At 39.0% G+C, this 25352-nt stretch overlaps 2 protein-coding genes across 3 annotated transcripts in view; one reads left to right on the top strand and one right to left on the bottom strand.

The window, feature by feature from the left end:
• Positions 1–11583: 11583 nt before the first annotated feature.
• Positions 11584–25352, top strand: part of ccdc146 (coiled-coil domain containing 146) — a 51807-nt gene continuing 38038 nt past the window's right edge. Inside the window, exon 1 of one of the 2 annotated variants that reach the window (XM_016664467.1) lies at positions 11584–12004. In XM_016664467.1, coding sequence (XP_016519953.1) covers positions 11963–12004 — 42 coding nt within the window. In that variant the 5' untranslated portion in view covers positions 11584–11962. Of the gene's footprint in view, positions 12005–12071; positions 12473–25352 lie in introns of those variants that run through there. The other variant, XM_007579163.2, reaches the window with a different exon arrangement.
• On the bottom strand, positions 12987–24311 carry fgl2a (fibrinogen-like 2a). Its single transcript, XM_007579142.2, has 5 exons — positions 23442–24311; positions 22587–22791; positions 17244–17463; positions 15030–15200; positions 12987–14399 (listed from the first exon to the last, which is right to left on the bottom strand). The coding sequence occupies exons 1-5, from the start codon at positions 24039–24041 to the stop codon at positions 14084–14086; spliced, it is 1512 nt and encodes a 503-aa protein (XP_007579204.1). The 5' UTR covers positions 24042–24311; the 3' UTR covers positions 12987–14083.

The raw sequence follows: 25352 nt of genomic DNA on the forward strand, positions 1-25352 counted from the left end.
CCTCACTGTAAGCATGTCTAGTTCTTTCAATCAAAGAGTCCCTGAACCACTGAGGAAAACCAGCAGCACCACATGAATTGTCTCATGTTTTTTTCTCTTTCTCTTTTCATGCCACCCACAGCCAGTGATATAAAATGACAGTGGTCAAAATATGTATATGTAAAATTGATTTTTTTTAATTTTTTTTTTTTTGCATTTTTAGAAAGTTACTCAAGAAAACTCAGATTTTGTTTTCATTCATTTAAATGGGAAAAAATTGCATGTACCCGTTTCATGTTCTTAGCTTTCCATATTGGAGATCAAGGAATAGACGGTACACTTTAAATCCCATACTAATTCAATTAAATTTCAGCTAATTACATGTAATATATATTGCCCTTTTTTTGTCCCATATTTTTTCGCTTTTTCAGATTTATAGTGTTGGTTTGTGCTGCTTTTACGAAAAGCTGTGACTTAAAAAGGAACAGTTGTCCAACAGATTTTTTTTTTTTCTATCTTCAAACACAATACAAGTTTCACATTGTTTGAGACGTTAAAAAAAAAAAAGCTTCTATAATGCCAAGTTTCATTCCAGAACAGTTTTTTTTTATTTTCTTTGGCACAAATGTGGTTGGGCTAATTGTTCACTTGATGTGGACAGCTGAAAGGCAGTTTGACAATTCCAGACAATTTATGTAATTTTTGTCTCGACAAGAAAGAAAAAAAACAGACATGAGAAATATAACTTGGTAGATTAAATTTAGAATTTCAGGTTTTCTCTGTTGCAGGTTCACTTGGATGAATGCAAATCTGTCATAAGGACATTTATGTCTTGGAAAAGAGGAGTGATCTCAGTGTTTCAAATTAACATCACTTGCATTCACTGTTGCAACCTTTCACCAATTCCAAATCACACACATGCACGCATGCACACACACCGGTGTTGGTGCCAGTTGCTGGCACACCTGCTTAATCGCTAAAGGAACATCCCCATATTTGGGCTCTGTCTGAAAGAAGGAATGTTTTTACTATAACAGATTGTTTCATCTGTCAAAAATGTGGAGGGGGCTTTCGTCAACCACTATGTGTACTTTGCCCCCCTCTTTGTGTGTGTGTGTGTGTGTGTGTGTGTGTGTGTGTGTAAAACGTCTGATCAAAGACAGGGTGGTTGCACAAAATCTAAGCAAACAGCAAAAGCAGCTGTTGCACTGACGTGTGTCGAATTGTATCCACGACCAAGAAACAATTCACCAAATCGCACTGACAGCAGGAAATTACGATTAACCTAAAACCTTTAAAAAAAGAAGAAGAAGAAGAAATTGTTCCAATGTTTCATCCAACAAAAATATTTATTTTGTAGTGCAGGAAACCTTCATTCATATAACCAAATGAATATCTGGGAGTGCTTCAATAGTTGTATGCGAATTATACAGCTATTACAAGTACAATCAGTAATATTTTGCACAATTTGCCTGCTTCAAAGTAGAACCAATATTAAACACATTCCCATCTGAACAACAAATCACAGGCAGTCAAGGAACTATAAGAAGTGTTTTATGAAGAACAACCTTTTAAAGCAGTTTGTGTCCAGCTGTTTTAGCCTCAGGGTTGATTTAATTGGACCTTATGGAGCTTCTTTTGCTTTTTACAATCTTCAGAGCTGTCGTTTGTGTTTGATCACACATTACCTCTAATAGGGCTGTGTTGTACGTTTGCTGTTTATAGCATTCACTGCAAAAGCACAAAATCTTACCAAGTAATTTTGGTCTAGTTTCTAGTACACTTGAAATAAGACGAAACGAACTTGCATGCGACCTTTCCACAAGATATAGGACCTTGTTTTGAGTCAATAATGTCTTAATATTGATGAAAAAGTACTAGTTTCATTGGCGTATTATTTCACTTACAACATGGGGAAAATTTCTTGCTTTAAGTGAAATAATCTGCCAATGGAACTGGCATTTTTTCCATCAAAATTAAGGACTTACTGACTTAAAACAAGCTCCTTTTTCTTGCTGAAAACTCATTAAGTTGGTCTTATTTCAAGTGTTCTAAGATATGAGCACTAGAAAATATCTAGTGCAAATTTACAAACTGGTTTTGCAGTTTGTGAAAAGAGAAGAGCACGTACACAAAAGTAAACAAGTATTATGATGAAGATGTTAGCCATGGCTGGTGTTTTTCTGTTTACAGTGTACAGTTTTATTAGTCTAGCCTGGGCAGCAGTCATTGCGATCGCCACTTTCCATGAGGCATAAACATATAGCATGACTTATTTTTTTTAGGAAGTGGGTTCTTCTCTTTGGCGTAATAAAGAAGCCGCATAAGGATCCCGTTTATGTGATATTTCTTTTTTTTTTTTCAATATATAATCTACAAATCCTTGTTGTTGTAAAGAACTTATGGAACAACTTTATATTCAGTGTGGAAAAACGTGTTGGAGGGAAGCGGATCTCAGTCGGCATCCAGTGAAACCGTAGCAAGCTCTTTCTACTGAGGGCAAAACAAGCCCATCAGAGCAAAAAATACCCTCCATTCTACAGCCTCACCCTTTGATTCTTTCCATCCAAACCATCAGCAACCCTCTCATTTAACCCACATCCCGTGTTTTCTTTGCTCGCTTTTCTTCCCTTTTCTGCTTTCACCCAAAGTTCCTGCCTGCATACCGAATAAGACCGCGCGGACAGATCTATGTCTTGACTTTGGCTTTTTCGATCGCCTTTTTTTTCCCCCCTCTGTGGGGACAGATGTGATGAAAGCCTGTGACTTATAATATGTCTGGACATATGCGTATTTAATCAGTACTAGCTATGCTTAAAATTCCAGTAATATAAACAAAAGAGTGAGCGAAGAAAAGACTTTAAAATTCTCAACCTCAGTTAATGACTTAATGCCAAATGGAAAATAAATATTCCATCTCATATTGTAGAGGTTTCTTCATAGATCTGTTGAATATGAATGATTGTTGGCATGAAATACCTCCTGTAGGGTCAGAATTACAGGAATCTGACGAAGCCTGGTGTCGTATGACAGTTCTAAGAGGATGCTCAAAATCTTATGAAGAAATACACAGCAATGAATTTACATAACACACATTACCGGAGAACATTGTTTGAAATTTGGAATGAAAACATTTTTTTTGTGGTGAGATATTTAGAATTATAGTACGTTATTGGCTTGGACACAATCTGCTTCACACCTTTTGTTGTGAAGTAAACAAATCATTCTGCTTTTTGACAACGTAATTACTTCCCCTTGGGCTATGGGTAGATCTGCTCATGAAAGTTTCTGTGTTGCATTGCAAACATGCTTGTGATCTTTCAAATAACATTCACATACTTTAGTGTGCAGGGTAAGTAAGAGGAAGTCATCATGTGCAGATGTATTCAATATTGTAAATATCACCATATTTATGTTTATATTGCGTATATTTTATATCGTTCATATTTTCCTACATGTGTTTGCACTGTTTTTAATCTTGTACATACTTACAGCGACGAACAATACATTCTGTTCTAATCTAAAATTCGACATCTTTCATCCGATGGTACAAAACGGAAGCGTGTCATGAGTGACGCATGTTCTTGATGGGCGTGACAGGAACTGGTGTTTCACAAAATACGCCTAATTTCTTTACGTTAATGCGTACATAAAAAGCCTGCTTAAATACGCCAGCATGTGGTAACGCAAAGTACAGTGTGACTTTCCAGTTGGAAGTTCTTTTAAGTGGGATTTTCATAGTTTGCAGTAAACCCGTGGTTTGGTTTCGTTGCCGATTTTCTCTTGCGTTGCTTTTTCTAATTGTACTGCGAATGCTAATCCAGAAAATCTTGCCGGCTAATGCCGGTGTGGGTGGATGCACGGAGGTCACAGCTTTTACTTTCCCAACCCGCTAGCCCCCAAACAAGATGTGGTTCGAAGGTCGCAAAGGGAGCCGGCAGCAGACGCTGGAGCTGCATACCTTCACCCTGACCTCAACATCTGGTTCTCGCCCAGCTTCACGCAATACATGTGTGAACTTGTTGACTCAGCAAATAAACCTGTTATTAGCTGTGACTGAAGTGAAGGGAATTTGGGATTTTGTGTCAGGGCGTGAAGAATGGACCAAGGCGGGGGGTCAGCTTGCAGCTCAGCGTTTTGCCAGTGAGTCATTAGAAGGAGAATGTGAAGTCTGTCTGGTCTTAGCTGAATAAAGAAAAAGGGTAGAGCCACAGATAAAGCTGTTTGTTCAGATTGTTTGAAGTGCCAGGATCCTACTATAGCAGTTGCACGTTGAAAAGAGTAACTTTCAAGTTGTCATAACGACCTCCGCAGAGAATAAAGGGAAGATATGGTGGTATATATATGTTGTACCCCAATTCTAGCTCATAGAATCTCATAATACCATAATATTCTGATATTTATTGGCGGTCATCGCAGTGTTAATAAAAACGGTTTTAAAATGCAGTCATACTGCTCTAACATACATTCATCCAACCATCCCTCTTCTGTCGTTTATGCCTCCTCTGTTGTTGCTGTTCTCTAGGATTTTGAGTAAAAATGGCCGCTCGATGATTAGACGTATTGTATCACCACAGCTCTGTATTCCCTCTCGAGCTCAATATAAGCTTTCTTCCCTGTAATTTTGGTTTTTCCTTTGACAGCTACACCCTGAGGACTCAACAGTAAACCCCCTTTTCCACTGAGGGAAAAAAAAAAAGCACAAACACATTAAAAAGTTGTTGATGCAGCATATCATCTCATAAAATTTAACTGTGCCTTATTGAAGATGAACCACCAACCACGGAAAATTATACTGCGTCTCTGTGGTCTGGCTTTCTGGCAAAGTAGTGAAACAAAGGAAAACACTGGAGTATTTTGAGTCTGGTACTTTTTCGCTGCATGAGTGCAGAACTGTAAAGATAAGAAAACTGTTACAAAAAAATCGTGCATAAAAGTTGAGTAAACGTATGTAAACACAGGAAACATAAAATGAGGCACAAAACATAAGCAAAAAAGATATGCGGGTACGACGAAGTGATCTAATTGTTTCATATTTACAACTTAATTTGCTTTTAGCCTTTCATGCTGTTCAGTTAGATTATGCCACTATATTATGGTAAGGAAAATATGACTTGGTCTAAAGTAAAACCTAAAAAAAATAAATTGAAAAAGGAATCTGTTGATTTTAGAGTCTGTGAAATTCTTAAGAATCACGCTTTATAGATTTTTTTCCTCAAAAGAGCAACATTTTATGGTCAGTTTTTGTATTATTGTTGCCATGTTTAAAAAAAAAACTACACATCCTCTGCAACAATAAGCTTCTATAAGTCATGCCTAGACATCAGAAAATAATATTTTAAAAAAACTGTTCATAAGACAACTTTTGAGTCCATCTATACAGCAGTTCTGTAAACCTTGTAAATGGTGATGTAAAAAAATTACACTTTTACAAATAATTTGGACATAGATGTATTCTTGCTCCAACATAGCTGATTCTCAATGACTTAATTAGCTCCTCATCGGGTTATCAAGCTCTTCGGGAACTTGCCAATTACCAATTCCTTTTATACCCATGTGCTGACGCAGGGAAACGTCTAACATATGCAGCCCTCGAGGACTGACCTTGGACATCGTCGATAAAGGATTTCCTTCACATTTGCGTCTTTTAGCTAAAGCTACAGCTAGCAGAAAGGACACAAAGAATTAAAAGCAACATTTATTTAACAGATCAGTTAAAAGAGACGAGCACAAACCCTAAAATGGTAAGTTTTGACACAAAATCAAACATTTACCAGATGTTTTGTGCTTTTGTGTAAAAGTTAAGAAGAACCAAATCTAAGCAAATTGAAATTTTAAACGTGTAGCTGCTTAACGGGAGTTTAGAAGGATTGGCGATAAATCATTGATGGAGATACAAAAAATTGGTCACTGTTCCATCCAAGAGATGAAGATGTTAGGATCTAAATTGGTGCACGATCTCCCTTAAAATGCATATAAAAATACCTTCTTCTTGTGATCTCTGTGGCACTGTGGACAAGCAGAGGTATAAACATGCCATGTGATGGAAAATGAATGTCGCGTCTTGTGTACCTAAAAGGAATCCGCAGTAGCCAACGACAAATCCGAATCAATGTTCTTTGAATCGTCTAATTAAGGAACACAGGGTTAGAGCCATTGGTGATGACAGGAAATGAGATTAAACCTTAAGCCTAAACATTTCAACTGCAGAAGGCAGTGTTACCAGGGATGTTTCTGTTTCCTGGCTGCCTGAATCAAAGAGAAAAGAAGCCAGACTGGAGGATTCCTCTCTGATTCAGTGGAAAGCACACAATCGTACCGACAGACTGAAAATGTATGCATATAAGAGGTTGTCCTCAAGCTCTGGTGAACAGATGGATATAATTGTTTCCATCCTCTAATCCACGGCGTGCAAAAAAGGAGCTCTTTCCTGCTTCTTTCGGTCTAGCTTTCCTTTCTTCTATCATTTTCAAATGACGTCCCAGTTTTACCCGTAAATCGGTTAATGCCAAAGATCTGTAGGCTACAGATGTTCAGATGCGGCTCCCTGAATTGTTGAAAAAAATCGCAGCTATGAGAGCAAAAGACAACAATTTTGTTTGTCTTGAAACGATTTGAGATTGCTGTAATCTTGTGTGTATCTTCTCTTTAAGACCTCAAACAAAATAGCATGAGTGAAGGAGGATGGATTGCAATCTTTTGTAACAATAAATACCCTGAATAATCCCAGGCAGGCTTGTGAGTGGCTTGTTTAAGGTTACATTCCAGAATCTCAAATGGAATTTAAATCAGACTTTGGTTGGACCTTTCCGCGTGATCTTAATTTCTTGCTTTTGAGCAAATTGAGAGGTGGATGTCAAAGAGCACTTTGTCCGAAAATGTTAGAAATAGTTTGGTGTCCTTACCCAGAATAAGGAAACATACACTTTCGCCTCGTGTGTCCTTAAATTTCTTTTTTTCCTTTTTATCTTTCAGTTTTTTTGGTTGTTTTTGTCTAATGCAAACATTTGAAAGGGTGTAAAACAAAACCAGGCGCAACAACTAAGAGGAGGACTACTGGGGCTTTTCTACATCAAAGCCTCTTCAGGAAAATTTTACTTTTTTCATGCTGTGCAAATTAAATCCTGCTCTGTTTCTATGACTACTTCGTTTCCAGAAGGCAAAGTCATTGTGTTTTTTATGTGTTTTGGCAAGACAACCCGATCCAGTGTGTGTATTTGGGTTCCTTTCAAGAAGTTAATATGTTACCCCCAGGTCCTTGACCGTGAAGTTCATGTATGTTTGTGAAAAATTATTGAAATTCAGACAGAACTTATGATCATGTTCTTAGCGGATACAAGGAGCTGGTTGCAATTTTACCCTAATCCTCAGGAACGTTCGGAGAGGCCTGGGAAAGCCTCCACCTCTGAGTCATGTTGGGTCACGTACCTGGAACCAATTAATCCACCGCCTAACACACAAGTGTTGAAACTTTGGACAAAAATGTCTCGCAAAGAATAGTAAGGACTATTCTTGGCATCACAAAAGACATGTAATTGTCTTTCTAAAGGTTTTCTTTCCAGGGTTTCCCCTTGGAAAATTTGCTAACCCGGTGGTTGGGGCGCTGAGGGGGTCCACCGTGTTTTTGTATTAAAAGATGTTATGTTGACAGGAAGTGTAAAGATATTACTGGGTAATTAGATGTTACGGGAAATTTTGCCAGCGAAACGCTATTTAAACCCACAACTATAGAATCTTAAAAACAACAAATAATAATAATAATAAAAAAATACAGTTAAAATGAAAGTCAGTTATTTGCATTTCTGTTTAATCCAAATTAAGTCAGCGGCTCCATAAGGCCCCCAGTTGACCTATCTTCAAGTGTAAACCTGTCTTCTATAAACCTATAGAAGACGGGTTTATATATTTATATATATTTATATATTAGGAATAAATATGCTCCGCCAGTGAAACGCTCAGAGCAACAGAGCAGCTTGCAATCCTGCTTGATTTAAAAAAATAAATAAGAAAATTAAGCGCTTAGCCTGGCCGGGGAGCTAGTGAAGCATGGCGGGCCGCCAGGCTTATAATACACGAGGGGGGAAACCCTGATAAAGTGTCTTAATCCTATTTGTCTGTCCGTCCGTCCACCCCATTTATGTTGAATTCACATCAGACGCTGACATAAAAGACTTTGGAAACTAAGTACAACAGACCAAGTTTATGACACCTAACGAAGATGACACGTTATCCCAATTCAGTCATATTGGAAAACTATCCATGACTGCTACTGGCACACACACGGGACTTCAGCTGATTTTCCTCCGAGACATAGATTCGGGAAATACCAAGACGGCTGTCCAGTACATATGTTTTATGTTTTTCTGGAAGAACTACATGAGTCAGATGAGTTCATGCGTAAGGGGGGGTCTTTCAGTCTGGAGTCAGCAAGCTGACATATGGTGGAACAATGCTCTAGATTCTCTGCAGGGATCCTGTAGAGACTCGGAGAAATGACATCAGACATGGATTTTGCCAAGAGCAATTCTCTGTTTTCCAGCTATTTATTTTGCAAGTAGTCTATTAAACTTGTGCTTGACCAGGCTAGCATATCTACCGACTGTTAACAGACGTTTAAGCTAAGAAAAAGAGAATTATGGCTTGGAATAACATTGCTCCTCCTTAATTGGGAAACTGCTCACAAAAGTAGCAGAAGCTTTACCATTTTACCCCATTTGTTGTGACTCATTGCTGTCTACAATTGGATTTGGTTTTTAAGGGCCATAAAATTTTAATTTTTAAAAGATCCTGCTTCCAAAAGCTGTGATATTTAGGACTTTTGGGTTCTAAGTATGTGTTTATTGCCTGCTTCCCCACGTCTTCCTATGAATGAAAAAGTATTTCACAAGATCGACAGTAACAAGAAAAATGTGTGTGGGAAAATCTGTAAAATATTTCTTACAGACTCTGAAATGCGCGTGGGAACAGATCTGCAATAAACTGGTACTGGTCACATCACCTGATAAGTACATTTACAGTTTGTGTTTTTTTTTTTTTTTTTTTTTGAGGGGTCTGTTTTTTATTTTATTTTATTTTGGCAAAAATATGGATGCAACAATAATTTTTTTTTGTTTTTGCAACTTTCCACCTGTCTTTATTTTTATTTTTTAAGTTTCCCAAAGCACAGCAGAAACCCAGTGAGTAATTTTGGCAGCTTTAATCACCGGTGTCTAATGCAACATGCATCATCCACATCTGTTGGAGATTGTTAAACTTCACAGCAGTTACCTTGAAATGTGGCAAAAAAAAAAAAAAAAAAGAAGTCGCCAGACAGCATTTGTGGTTTAGCTGATGGGAAGACCTGGTGGAAAACTCATTAGTCGTCAGACATTTTGACCCTTTTTAACCTTTATAAGGCCTAAAACACTGGCACAAAGTGAAGAAAGTAAAAGGCATTGCCCAGTATAAAAAACGCTTCCAGTGATTGTGAAGTATTGAGTTATTTGCCCAAAATACCTTAATTTTAGGGTATGTTTACTTTCCCCTGAAGTGGTAATGCTGGGCACACATGGAGGATAATATTGTCATGACAGAGCCCAGTGGAGACGGCCAAGATCCACAAGTTTAAACTGTCACATTGCCTTGCAAAGAAGTATGGAGTGAAATACAGTCCAACTCTTAAACCATTTTAGGAGGTGGAACAGAGTAGAGGTCAAGGCCAGAGGTTCTGTCCTCCAGCAGGACGACATACAGCCAGTGTCGCAATGAATGAATTTTTCTTCTGTAACATGACAAAATGTGAAAAAGTTATCAGAGTACAACTACATTTACTAAGTATTGTGCACGTGTTTGGATACTGTTCAATGTAAATGTGGAACATATGGCTTCCTCTCCAGTTTTATTTAATTTGCATGTAAATAATCTGTTCATACAGCTGAAAGTATGCTTGGTAAAACACCAACAGACCATCTTAAGTTTGCAGATGATCTGATGGTCTTCATCCCAAGTTGTAGTGGTTTAACTGTTTACTTTTTGTGTAACTATGAACCTACATCTCTTTAAAAAAAAAAAAAAAGGTTGATTTATTGACATTCACACCCATTTGAGTGTGAATATCACTTCAATTTATTCATATTTAGCGTGGATGGAAAAAGCAGAACTACTGTCATATTTAATTGGTGATTCAAAAAAATCAGCTGTAAGATCAGAAGGACTACTATTATTTTTTCCTCCCTTATTTCCCTATGTTGCCTCATGACTTGCTGACTTGCAGATCCTAAATCAGCTGCAGAACCCCCCAACTGTGAATCGTTTTGGTTGTTGAGAAAATAAATACCCAAAGGTTACTCATGATTCTGAAGAGATCCTTATGTTGACGAAATCTTTGATTTTCTTGTACATTTGTTAAATGCAAGTTCGTTTGCAGCGTCTTTCTCCTCTTAATGTAGTGTTTGAAGATGACGGGTGTGTTCCTCCAACAGCCAATGAACTCCGAGTTCATTGGCTGTTGTCGGAGTGTATGGTTTAAGACTCGGACAGTCTTAAACCATACATTTAAGACAGTCTCTTGCACTGCATTGAGGAAGAGTTCAGAATGAATGGAACAATGAGGAAGTTGTTCTGAACTGCAAGCCTACTGTTGCTTGGATAGCACATCCCACCAGCTGTTGCAGAAAGTGAATGATGGCCCCTTCAAGCTCTCAGGATGCACTGTGGGAAAGAAACTGAAAGGAGTGTTGCGTCGTCATCAATTCCCCTTGGACTGAGGCAAGTTGAATCAGTGATTATTTATCCCTGAGGATGCTTAGCTATTTCACATTTTTATAACCTTGTGTTCTTTGATATCAAGGCCAAAACATGACCTTAGGAGGTTACAAATAAAGTCAAATTGATCTGTATAGCACATTTCAGCAACAAGGCAAGTGCTTTACAGGATACGAACATATCACAACAAAAAGAGAAACATTACATGACAATAAAGAGAAGTAATGAAAAGCTGCAATTCAGATGAAAATGAATGTATTTTCACTCAAAGGAAACTAATCAAATAGGTTTTTTTTTTTTTTTTAGCATAGATTAAAAGGAATTCGGGTGTTTCAGTAGTTGCAGTTTTCTGGAAGTTTGTTCCAGATTAGAGGGGCATAAATATTTAATCCTGCTGCTCCATTCTTGGTTCTGACATGGGGTGTAAAGTAGACTTGAACCAAAAGACCTGAGTGGTCTGGAAGTTTGATGCAATGACAAAAGATACTTAATGTTTCTTGGTGCCAGTGAATAACTGAATATAGACCAACACAAGTATCTTAAAGTCTATCCTCTGAGATACAAGGAGCTAAGGACTTAAGAACTGGGCTGAAGTTTTCCTAGTTTTAGACCCTCGTTAGTAGACATATTGCTGCCATCTAGTGGACAATTACTGCAAATGGAAAAGGGTTCAGCAGTGCAAAGAACTACATAAAATGCACTAAAACTTAAATTTTTTAGTCGTCCAGGAGCAGCAGACAAATGTATATTTCTTCAGTAAAAATATGAATTAAAATGCAAATATTAATAAAATATGTTTAAGTTTATAATAAAGGGGGTCAATGAATGGCGCAAACATGATAATTTTATTTAGTTTTAATAATAAAATTTGTCACTTTCTTCAAATGGGGTCGTAGACTAGGTAATTTTATCTTTTTTTCTACTATCAATGAGTGCAGTAAATTAAATTAATTGCATAATTAATAAAGTGTGTATTCACGACTAAACAAATTGGCGTCGACTGCACGCCACTATTCGCCTATCTGTCTGGACGGGGAAATATCGCTGTCGCATCGAAAAACCTTTTTTTTTATTATTTTTGTTCAGCAATGCTCAGCGTCGCGTGGGAGACGTGTGACGTCGTTGTTATGGTTACAACAACACACCATTTGGGTAAAGAATCAGTGCAGACGAACTTTTTCCAACTCTGCTACGCTTCACAATAGAATAGCAACATTACTTTGGTCCCGGAAAATCAACCATGGAAGACATCCCTGCTTCATGTTTTCGTTTTCTGGATGAGGTAAAACGTCAATGCTTACGTATTCGTACGCATTCCATTAAGTATCAGAATAAAATGGAGTAGAATGGAACAGAATTGCCATTTTATTTCTTTTTTGTTGTTTTACTTTTTTTTATTCACGTATTTTGTAGCCTGAGTGGGTACGCAACATATTAGCATCAGCATTAAGATGGAAATTTACTCTAAATTCATCCCATTTATGGAAAAGGGGAACCAGGACGTAATCCTTCATCTTTACCACAGCAGATTCCATGTTATTAGTACATATTATAAAAGAAATAGACAAAATGGAGAAGCTACGTGTGAAAAAAAAAAATCTTTCTTGCCTCTGTAATACTGATGAGTCAAACAGGTGCGGCTGATTGGCAACCAGGTGTCGCTAATTAGCTGCACGGTCAACGTGCTCTCCTCCCTAAACGCAGGATTCTTGACTTTACACAACATCAAATGGGAAACAAAGTAAATATGGTAAGAACAATTTCTAAACTCTAACTTATTTCTATAGTGAAAATTCTAATTCATGGGTTTTAAGCATTTAGACTGATTGAGTGGATGTCTGTGAATTTTCTCAAAAGTAAAGACTGTCAAGAAACAAACCAGAGCTCCATTTCAGACTCTACGGGCTTCAGCTGACTTGTCAAATGCTTAATGAGTCTTGTTTTTGCTGAACAAAAACCTCTGTTGTATAAAAGTCGTATGAAAGGAAGCACAACTTTATGCTTCAAAACGTGCTTCTTAGTGAACCTCACCATTTCTAGAATATTGACATTTGGACTTGAAAGATGAGCAATAAAGCTGACCAAAAATTCTGTAAGGTACTATAGAGTCGAGTGGGAGGTTATCTGCTTGAGTGAAATTTGGTTAGAAATATGGCAATGTAGTACACGCAAACTTTTTTTTTATTAGTATTATTAAAAAACTGTAGATTTATTTTTGGCATGACAGATTAATATGACTAAAAAATATCAATATGGTAGATGCATAAAGGTCCAAATACATGTATTTGCTTAGAACGATCACAAATATGCACAGTCAACAGTGTATAGACTTTGTACTGTATAACCAACCATACATATAATATAAAAGCTCTGTTGCATCACAAAGTAAAATAAATACTGTACACATCAAAACATGAACACTTCTTTAGTCCATCTTTGCCTTTCAGTGTGTATAAAATTGACTATACGGTGCTATGCAGTTTTCTAACACTAGATAGCAGTATTGTACACAAGGTTGACAAGGAGAATCTCAAAAAGTTTAAAATGTGTCAACAATAAGAGCTGTACAGCGCACCAAGAGATAATGATGGGAAAATAATTGAAACTGTTAAGTGTCAAGAGCAATTTATCAGATAGTCAGTAATCTAAGCTCTACCGCATACAAGTAGAACTATAGGGATACCTCTAAGGCCGCATGTCTTCCCTGGCGAATTTCATAATGTTTAGGATAATGATGCATTACCACGCTGCCCCAGTGTAATTAAACAGTCCCAGCAGGATGTCTTTTATGAGTAATTTCAGACACAAAACTCTATCATAAGCTCCCTCACTTGAGTGGTCGTTGTTAATTATGAAATCATTTACAGCAGAGAAAATGATAGCTCATTAGTTTTTACTACTGGTATGTGCTGTGCTGTGCTGCGTCTCAGCAGGGATTATAGCACGATGCAGCAGGATGAAAGTGGGAGAAATGTCAGGGACCGGTGACAAATTATTCACGTTAACGTCCCATGGAATATTGCAGCTCCCGGAAGGAGGCTGGCCTTTACGCTTTTTTTTTTTCTTTTTTTTTTTAATAGTCTGTCATTTTTCACAGATTTTCTTTTATTATTATTATTGTTATTGTCATATTGATCCAACATTTAAAAGGCCACGCTCACGTACAGTAAAATGAGATGGCACAATATGATATTTCACAATGATTTTTGTTGGTACTGCAGTCAAACTTTCTTTACCACTTGTCTTTGTGTATGCGTGTGTGTGTGTGTTTATGTAAGCATGTGTGAATGGCTACACGAAAAGGTGTGGGGTTTTATGTTCTTGAATTTTCTCCTTCTTGGATGAAGATTGCCCTGTCCTCTTAAGGAACATAGTTTTTGGGCCGTATCATCATCTTGACGGTCTTGAAGGCCTGCCTGTAGTTGGTGGGGTAGTACTCCGTCGTCATGTTGTGCCACGTTCCCCAGAAGATCCCGTTCCTGACACCCTTGTACCTCTTGTGGTAGTACTTCCCGTTGAGGTTGGCAGACATGCAAGCATCGAACCACCAGCCAGAGCTGTAGTACGCGCCGCAGTTTCCAGAGGGGTACATGTCATTGTCACGGTCGGGGGTGGAGAAGAACTTCTGGTCATGGTTGAAGTGCTTGTTGAAACTGATGGCATTCCCAGCTGTTCCACTGTAAGAGAGGATAGGTATTTACTCTTCTAGTGAGGGATTTATGTACACTGACCATTCCAAAGAATGTTGTATGAAGAATGCTCTATGTATATCAAATATAAAAGAAAACTGACTCCCTTATTCAAAGCCTTGAAATTGGGATTCTGTATCTTTAAAAACTCCTGCTCTTTCTGAAACTTGACCTTCAGTCAATCATCCCAACATCACTTCTTTACTACCCCCTTAACAATATTTTTACCAGTGTTGCACTGAGAAGCAGGCCGTATAATGCGCTCAGCAGATGTGCAGTTCTGCCAGGTGTTTGCTAATTGCTGCTGGCTAGTTTGAAGGAGCAGAGTCGCAGGGGAGAGCTGCTCTTGAAAGCAAAAGCTCAAAGGCTTGGAAACTGAAGCTCTGAAGGAGCTGGGCCTCGAACGCTCTGTTTACTTAGGCGTGTCACACAGTTGATTAGTTGCCATGGGAGATTCAAAGATGTCTCAAACATGCAAGACAGAATCAACGCAACACTCCAAGTATCTTTTTATGAGGGAACGATGGAACATGTTGCGCTCAAAAAAGTTGACTGTATATTTGACCACTCTGCAGCAGAATTGGTTAATAGTACATTTTAATAGTACAACCCTCTTACCTGTACCCGCTGATGGAGAGTCGGTAACGCAAGTACTCATTAGCCACGTAGAATTGGTCATACTTTGCATATTCCCGGACACCCTCAAAGTCCTCCAGCTCAATGCGCAGAATCATGTCTTTGGCCTTCGTCAGCAGGTGAATATGGTCATTGCCGAGCCAGAACTCGCTTCTGCCAGACAGATTAGCGAGGAACAGGAGGAAGGAAGGAAACCAAGAGTCAGACATGCAATATAAATGAGCTCAAATACTGGCACAGTTAGAAATTGCGTATATTTATTCAAACAAAATTAACTTATCTCCACAAATGGGAGGGTGTGGGGATGGGAAGCAAAGGCAGTGAGGAGTGTGACACAGAAAAATGGATGAAAGAGGTTATTATTTTTTTAGTAGGAGGGAGTGCTGGAGCTGCAGGCATGGTTATCAAGAAGTTACCATGGTTATTTCTTAGAAAAAAACAACAGGGAAGATAAAAAGAATAAGGATATTGATCTGAAAGTTGAATCCAGATAAAGCAGAAGCCTGGTGTGCTTCTCGCTATTACTTCTAAACATCAACAGCCTTGTGTGCTAAATAATTGATTTTACTCTGCTGAAAAGTTTGCAGCCTGGGGTGGGGGAGAAGCAGATTTTGTGTGGGCAGAATCTTATTTTACATGTGAAAATCAATCGGTGTTGGCGAAAACAGGTGGCAAACAATCTGCGATATTGAGAACAGGTGGGCTGCGCTATTGTTATGGCTTGTCAGAGCAGGCCGGGCATTTTAAGTCGAGGTTTGAGGGGCAAAATTGTTAACATACGCACTCATTTCCTGCAGCATTGTCTGTAAATAACCTGTAAATTCTGTGAGTAAAACGGTTGCATTTAAATAAAAGAGCTACCTCACGATGAAGGTCGTTGGATGTGGCAACAACTGCGAATACACGTTTAATACAAAAAGCCCAAACATTTTGCTATCCTATAAAACGTAACTTAAAAATGGATTTGATATAGATGGATTGTTTTGCAATATAATTTTATATATATAAAAAAAACTTAAGCATTCCCTTTTTGCATTTAGTAACTTCATAAATTATTTGCTTTTGAAATAATTAATTTACATACACATTTCCACATTAACCTTTGCATTGATTGCAGCTGGTAAGTTGTATAGTTTTCTTGTTACTAGAAAACAGTTAAGTTTTGGACCCAACTAGTAGCCACCAGTACTTGTAATTATTTTACTTTCTGATGGGTCCTGACTTTTTTTTTCTTTCTTTAGTATGTCTGTTAAAGCAAAGATGAATAATTTCTGGTCAGTTAGCTCTAAGTTACTGTTTACTTCCAACCAAGTTTTAATGTGTACAAGGTATGTCAAGTTCTACCAGTGGTGCTTTCACTATTGAAGAACCATTGCTGTAGAATAATCCAGTTAAACTGATAATTGTAAATATGTTTGATTTGCTGGAATGCAGTTGAGACTCCAGGCATCGCGTAGCGCAAGATATGCGATGCCTCAAATGGGACATCACACAATGCTGATCGACTTTACAGGGTGGACTCTGATTCAGATTGACAATACACTGACAGCTGAGTTTTCTTTTTCTTTGTTTCTTTTTATTTTTATTTTTTTATACCATCTCCACCACCCAATGTCACGCGCATCAAAACCCGTCACTGGCAGTTTCTGATCTTTAATGCCAGAAGAACAGAAGCGTCAATTCGTATAGAAAACATTGACTTCCTCATGTCACTACTGCAGTAAAGTGTTCTCATTGCAAAAAATTGAACCAACCTCATAACTGAATTTTTTTTTCAATAATGATGCTGTCGGGATGGGAATTTTCTGCGCTGCCTGCATTCCAATATTAAAAGCGTACTCTGGTTTAGTGCCACAGTCACCATAAAAGTGAGGAGTCAAGCTTCATAAAGCGCTGCATCCTACAAATCGTATAATGCTTTGCAGTTGCAGATTTTATTAGATCCTCCATGCTGTTAAATTCGGAGGTTTATAGTCCAGATCTCTGTCAGGTTAAATTAACCTTGATGTAAATAGGGTTATTTCTCATTCCCTACCTACGAGGTGTTTACTACAACACCACAGTCGGGATGCTGAGGGGCTGCACTATAACCTCTTTTGTGACCCTATTTGAGCACCATCTTTTCCTGCGTATGAGTTTAACAATGTGCCTGACTGTTCCATTTTTATACAGCTTAAAAAAAAAAAAAAAACATACCTCAGGTTCCCAAACCCTTTCTTGTACTCAGTCCATGTGCGGTTGAAGCTGACGGATCCGTCGAGGCGCTGCTGTATGACAGTCCAGCCACCACCGAAGGACTCCATTTCACAGAAAACCTCAAATGTTCCATTGCGAGGGTCAGGGGTCACTCTGTACACACCGTTCTTCCTCACCTCCAGGGCGTTATAGTCCGAGCAGTCCCGAGGGGCTACGATGACTATTTGAAAAAATGAGAGAAAGCAATAAGTATTATAAGTGTTGTCAATAAGTATTATTCTCTATTAAAGCTAGAAATTGTAATAACAGTCTGCGTACACAAAATTCTCTTACGAAAATGAGTGAGTCTAAAGGAATGGTTTCAAACTAAAGTTTACTATTTTGATTTGTTTGATTCTCAATCAGTCTTGAGTAAATTACTCTGGTAAACATCTGAAGCCACATTCTACAGATCTCGCTGTTTAACTTACAAGAACTGTATCATGAAAAACTATAGTTTTTAAATCTTGATGTACCTTGATAGTGATAATTAGCATGCCTACTACACCACATTAGAGAGAACATGCAGTTGCAATGTTAATGTTGCAATGATTCTATTGATCACGATTGACCTACAGTATATATTTCTTACTCTACTTCCTTTTCTGTCATTACAATTTCCCCATCCCTCTCACCAAGTGTTGGCGTCTTGGTCCCAATAAATCTAACTCTGTGGGCATCAAGGACAGTGAGTCCAGGCAATAAGCCAAAAAAAAAAAATGGCTTGAGGAATGTGGCTGAAGGGAGCCTAAATGAATAAAACCCTACTAAAAATTGCATCCAAGCCGTTCTTTGCGATTGTGATATCATACAAACTGATATAACCAATATTGTGCATTCCGATATTTAAGTAATCTTGTCAACATTTGGATGAAAATGTTGCACCAAAAATCAAATTCTTATCCGCTGGCTTTTTTCCCTTCCATTTCTTTTTATTCCTGGGTTTTGTGCTCTTTTTATTCTGCGCTGCACAGCAAGTCAAGAGTCCAACCTAAAAATATGAACTGAAAGGCCTGTGTCAGGCAGCATTTATGAACTGACAGGGACGGACGTGTCAAAAATCGGGAAAGTGTGAAACTGGATTAGAAAAGCATACTGCCCTCTGAATTCATTTTGACACTGGGTGAGCAGCATGTGGACCCCACTTGAGTTCCCATTGTTGATGCTGTTGACTCACTGCTGGGGCTGTTCGGCAGGATGGTGAATTAAAACTGACATAAACCTCAGGTAATGGGAGGGGAAGTCTAGACTGAATAATGTGTGTTGAGTAGAAGAAACGTGCTGTTTCCAGATGCTCAAAGACTGATTTACTTTATTCTCCTACTGCATTTCAGAAGGCACTTAATCTGCAAAAGGTCTGCTGGTGGCGAATCTCAGTATGGAGAATGGTTTAAAAGTCAAGTGTGAGGTTAAATTGTACCCTTGTCACAGTAATGGCTCTGTCAGCACTTGGCATTTAAAGTATTGACCTGTAAATTCTTCCTCTGTCCTGTTCACTTTGTGTCTAAGTGCAGTTTTTGCACTTCACTACTTCCTGTGGGTTTGTCCCCATCCATTTGACGCGGCAGCCAGTGTCCCTGGATGGACCAGGTAGTCTGGCACTGAGCCTATAAAATCATTTAACTTTAGTATTAGTCATTTACTGATGTCTGAAAGACTGTTAAGTGTCGCTGATTGTTGAGTTACATTAGAGCTCTGAGTCATAGCAATAGAAAATGGCTCTAATAGTGTCTGCAACAACCAAAAGAAAACCCCAGGACCCTCTGGTTGCTATGCAGTTTTTGCTTCAAATTTGCTATACTTTATAAAAAAGCGGACCTCAATCTCCAGCTGAAGTCACCCCCCCGTTAGCTTAAAACATCAAATGATACCGGCCTGAGATTTAAAAATATAGTGCTGTTGAAAAAAATAATGTTGGTGATTTTTTTTTTTTACTTTTAAGCCTAAAAATAAAAAAACTGTCAGACTTAATCATATGCTTTTGAGCATTACTGACATTAACAAGCTGGTTTTCTTTGCAGTCTTTGTCTTTCACTCATTTGCTTGGTATGTGAATGTAAGCTGATTTGTCTGACTGACTGACATACTTATCAAAGACATTTAAACTGCTTAAAAACCACATTGCCTGTTCAGACGGACTATTTTCTCATCATGAAAAATAAATATAAAAACAAGACAGTTGGCCTTCTGAAGATGGGGAGGGTGAAAGAGACATGTTTGTATTATGAAGTGATGGCTTTTTTCCCCTTTGAGTTAATTGTAAGATCAAAAAAGAGCAAGAGTGTGGATGGACTCAAACTCATCAAAGAGAAAACATCCAGTCATCACATCTGCAGAAAAACACATTGTTGATTACTGAGTAATTGTGGCTTAACGCTTGAACTGCTATCGGCTTGCCTTGAGCATTTCTTCCTTGCAGAAATATGCTTATCGGAATTGGCAGCAGGGATGAAAAGAAATGTTTACAGCACTCTGTCAAAATGCCTTTATTGCTCTTTTAGTATTGTTGGTCTGTGAAAAATTTACCTAGACTTAAATGGCACTGTTGGTTTATGCTGTGACCATGGTAACTCCTCCATCAGTGGTGGATTACGCTCCCGTTTGTGACGCAAGTACCGTTGTCATGAACTGGTCAAACTGGTCATCTTAGGATGAAGGTCCAATGATGCAAACTAGTAGTGGCATACGTTTTTTCCTCAAATTATCTAATTTGTAAATTTTTCAATTAATTTGAAATGCTTACTTGCTCAGTACTGGACAGTTGAAAAGAAAAGAGATCTTTTCACACACACTTGCCTTTATGAATGAATGTTGTACCAAAAATGTTAAAAATAAAAGAAAAAAAGGTTGTGTTCATAAAGGATGAAAACTGTTACCAGTATTTTCCATTTTAAGATTAGTTTTTACCCATGTGAAAGATATTAGTGTTGCATCTGTGCAATATATTTGGTAGCTCTGAGCTGCGGTGCTCGTACAGAATCTGACAGGTCCAAATACATCCTTAGCAGCCTGGCTTCGCAGGTGATCATACTTTCTGTGATAGAGTATCAAATACAAGGAAATATATTCATGTGTCATGGCAATGCAAAGCTGAAGCCCAGTAGAACTTTATAATTGATGTACATGCAACGTTCTTCACTTGATTTAAAATGTCTGCATGAAACCAGATTTAGAAGTTACGGTAAACATTGGGATATGTTTGGATTGTTCTCCTAAAACATGAAAGGATGTAAATATCTTAAAATATCATTTGAGTTCAGACGCAATTAAATATTTACCTAAGGCCGTGTTATGAAACGGCTCCCTCATCAAACGATGTTTTCCAATTTCCCTTGTACCAGCTGTTTTATGTCCTCACTACTTTCTGGATTGACATGAAGCAACATTAGGCAAACATCCTTAACCTGAGGGAGACCGACTTTCATTTTTTTGAGCTTGACGTGATGGATGGTTGTGCAAAGACGAGTGTCACTGGCTTGGTGAGCCATCCATGACTTGTGCAATGTCAGGAGAGCCGCCTCAATGACTGCTTGTGCTATTAGCAAGTCCTTCTATGCAGTAAAGTGTAAGAACATGACTGCCAAAAGAAGAGAAGCGAGGGGAGAGACATGGTGAGGTGAACTGGAACGAAAATTTAAGAAGGTAGAAGTTTAATAATGAGCAACAGAGATAGAATATGAAATTGTGAAATTAAAAGAGTTTAGTTCTCTGGAGGGAAAAAAAAGTAAATGAAAGAACAAGATGACAGGAATTTCGAGTGAAGTTGGGAGATAGAGGCGAGAGAAGGAGACGCGATTCCCTTCACACCACTGTCCCAGCTAATCTTCTTAGAAATAGGCTCACATCTGTTTTCCACATGAAAGCCCCAATACAGTGTCACATCCATTCATGCAGCATCAGGATATTATTCACTTTGTTGTTTGCATTTCTGCTGTGCTCTCATGCAAGGAGTCTTTTACATCAATGCAAAGTGGGATGCATGTGGGGTTTAGCTAGGTTGTAGCTGTTATCAATAGATTTATGAAAGATTATAATAAGATTTTACATTAAAAGCTTTTTTTGAACTCTTTGCACAGTGAAGTCAAGTATGTTTATTTCTTCTTTTTTTTGAGTTGCTCCGTATGAAGGATAATGGAGGGTCAAAGCACTTGAATTAGTTATGTAAGAGCCAAAGAAAATGCAGTTTTTTGTGCCTGACTGTCACATTGTTTCACTCTTGTTCATCATGATCAACTTGAAAGAATTTTGCTTGTTTAAAATAAAGCCAAGATGGAATTCAGTGCTGGATATTTCCAAGTCTAATCCAAACATATCTCCTGCAAATTGCTTGAGAGGGTTTGTATATCCTGTGGGAAAAATTTGAGTGTTTTCTGAATCTAGATTAGAATGGAAAACGGTGGCGGATTATAGAACATATTTGAATTTCCAGACTTTGACCTCTGCCCCTTTGTCTGCAAATTAGCCTTTAGCTATAGCCTATAGCGAGGACAATGGTTTCTTTTAAATGTAACATTGTTTTATGTCTTGTCCCCTAATCCATCCATTTTTCCATTCCATCCACCTATTTTAGCCATCTGTCCCTACATTCATTCTGTATTTCATTCCAGTCATTCATCCATCTACTCCACAAATACACACACACACACACACACACACACACACACATCCCAGAAGGAGAATAATAGTGGTCCGTCCTTAACCTTATGCGATATATTGTTAAAGCCTGACTTGTGCTGAATGGCCTATGAATATTTGAGTCTGAAATAGCATAGCCTGACAACACAAAAAATGTGTAGGGTCCTTTTCATACCGCCTATTAAAATAGGGATGTTTTATGGGAACTTGTAGTGTGGATGCTTTCACTTCCCATTTCAGTAAAACTGAAGTCCTTGTAAGGTTACGGCGTTGGAGCAGAGTTTGTTTTTTCAAGTGATTGCAGGGTCCACTTTGGAATGATTGGACTTCCACTGTGCCAGAAAATTCACCTCAACACAACCCAAAACTGCATGAGTAATGTCAGTGCTGAAGTTTACATCTGTGTTGAATTCGTGAAGTAGAAACAAAAAAAGCAGGGAGCACTCTTAATCTTCCTGGCATTCATTGCAAAACATGCATGGGAGGAGAAGACAACGATAAGAACCCGTTTAAATGACAAAGACTGGTGTGAATGTTGTGCTGTGAAAAATACATCCAAAAGGGTCTTGTGAATGTTATGCTACAAGAATAACACAAATATTAGAGGATTAAAGGATTTAAATTATTTACATAATCACCCCCCAAGAATCCTGAAAGAAGGCTGCTTACACTGGGGGCTGTTCTGCGCTGCGCACTGGGTAGTACAGCTGGAGCTCAGCTTGTTGACCACTCCGGTGATGTTCTCCACCCGTCTGTCCACCATAGCCTGCACGTTGTCAATGTTGAGCAGGTTTAGTCCCTCCAGTCTGCCCTGTAGAGCCGATATCTGGCTCCTGGCATTGCGCAGGCTGGCCGACATCCTGTTCAGTTTCACCTGAGGAAAAAAGGCCGAAAGCGGGAGTAAAGAAAATTGTTCTTGGCACTGACTACAAAGCAGGTGGATTATTACAGGCGCCAGCCAATGTGAATTTCGGAATGGGAATGGTGTCTGCGCGACGATTGGCAGTCTGCCAATGAGGCTGTGAGAATCAACAAGCTTGCCGCTCGGCTCCCAATTTCAATCGCCATTTCGGCTGTTGTCTAATGCTGATTTCCCATCCATGTTTACAGTAGTAGGAATTTTCCCTGGTGGAACGATGTCAGTAAAGACCTTGCAGGTCTTTAAGCATCTGGTCTGTTTATGATTCACTTGGGGACATTTGACTGGGCAGATCTAAGGTGTTCCCATTGTTTCTACAGCTCATCTTTTGTCCATTTAATTTGGCAATTCTGTCTGAGCTTTAAAAAGAGGACTAATCTCATAGGTGTACTGAATGTGATCATATTTATGATGGAAGTACATGAAATGGTGCATTGCTGTCATTGCAGTGCTTGCATTGCCCCTACAAACTATGGGGGTAGGAGTTGGGGTAAACCCAAGCTGTCACATGTTACAGGTCAAATTTGTCACAGTGACATTTTGTTTAGGTTAAAGTGAAGAGCACATCAAATATATTTTTAATTTTGAAGAAGCTTGCCTCTTACCTGCATCTCTTGCATACTGCTTGGGCTTGGTGTGATTTTCCCAAAATTGGAACCTTGCCCCAGTCTGGCACCGTCCAAATTAGCTCCAGGCACCATTCCATCTCCCCTCTCCTCTTGGCTGGACCCCCTCTGAAGATCCAGCTCTGCATCTCCTCCAGCATCCCCTTGAATGGGGATCTGTGTCTGCCCCTCGTCTGCTTGCTGATATCCAAAGACCCTATTGCTCCGCTCCCCATGGCACTCCTGGCACCCGCTTTTCAGCTTGTTCACCACCTCTTTGAGGCTCTGCAGCTCCTTCATCGTCTTCTCCAGCAGCCTGAACTGCTTGGGCAGCTGAATGGTGAGAGGAGGCAAGGTGAGCTGGTAGGGGCATTCCTCGCTGTCCTCTCCCCCAGCTCCAGAGCTCCCACAGTGGCCAGAGGGTCGAAGTTTCACGGGACAAGAGGTGGGGTGACCAGATTCAGATCCAAGACTGTAAGCTCCTCTGGCGTCCCAACGCTGGTGAGAGTTGACGGAGTACTCTGCTGTCAGGGTGGTTTGCGGCACCAAGGTGGCCATGAGCAGGAGAGTGGCACAAATGCAGAGCAATGTTGTCCTCATTTTAGCAAGATTTGTAAAAGCAAAACAAGCCTGGAGGTTGACAAGAGTGCATGCAAGTGCCTCAAAAATCAACTTGCAGTTTGACGGAGTTGATTTTAGGCGAGTATTTGCCTGAAGATTCTAAGTAAAAAGCCTGGAAGACCCCGCGTCCAGTGTCTCACTGGCTTTGGTGCGTCGCTCTGTTTGTATCTTTCCGCGCGTTTGTGTGTGTATGAGTGCAGCCTGCAGGAGGAAGAGAGCGCAGGGGAACTGCTGCTGCCTCAGATAGCTGTGTCATTAATATCAGGACATGGGAGGGAGGGAGAGCTAGAGAGAGGGATGGGAGAGAGTGAGTGCTGAGTTTAGGAGGATGGGAGGGGCAGTACTATTGTGTATTACAAAACACTTTCCACAGCATTGAGAGAAAGTATTGACAGCCTCAATACTTTCTCTCAATGCTGTGGAAAGATTAGAATGCTGAGAAAGATCAGAGTGGGGTGTGACATTGGGAAGGAGAGGCAGTAAAGAGGTACACTGGGGGCGTATAGTGAGAAAAGCTGGGTCTTCTACTGTCATTCAGGTAATGTTGCCCACTTGCCTCACTGCGAGGGCAGCTACTTTCTCAAAGGAGCAAAGCATCTGTGCATATTAATTATCAACTCAGCAGACATTAGGTGAGGCTGTCTTCATGCTTTGGGAAATTAACTGTCTCTAAAATTTCAAGACCCTTTTAGTGAGCCTGTTCAAACTCTTGAGCTTATTTGAATGTTCCCCTCATGTCTCAAAATTAGGTTCTGGAGTGCACACTCTTAATTTTCTGTGTAAATGTTGGCTTTTAATTTGTTGGCATACATCTGTTTATGTATATTTCAGCCTTTCCTACCAATTCATTCTGAAGAAACGTATCTGAAATATATTTTTAATTCAAATCTGACTTATGGTCACCAGCACTTCATAACAATGATTGGGTGCTATCCACTCTGGTTGGATGTAACTGTAAAGATCCCTTATGATGTGCAAGATTTTAATTTTGTCTAAATTGAGGCCATATAAAGCTTTTTACAGCAGCAGAAAACTGTTACATTGCATATAATGGAATACTTGTGTGCAATTTACCTGAAACCAATCATGGCAGTATAGCAATATGTAAAGATGCTTAGCTATGACTTATGAATTTTGACTCCAGACGATCCACATGGGTTTAGTAGAAAAAGATTGAATATCTGGGAAAGCCCCTAGCTCACTTTTAAGAATGATGGAGGATTTGTGATGCTGAAGACATGTTTGTCTTCTAAAGACTCTGAAAATCACTATATATTAAATGCATCATGG

Source organism: Poecilia formosa, unplaced genomic scaffold (genome assembly GCF_000485575.1).
Source record: "Poecilia formosa unplaced genomic scaffold, Poecilia_formosa-5.1.2 Scaffold9, whole genome shotgun sequence".
NCBI classification, from domain to species: domain Eukaryota; kingdom Metazoa; phylum Chordata; class Actinopteri; order Cyprinodontiformes; family Poeciliidae; genus Poecilia; species Poecilia formosa.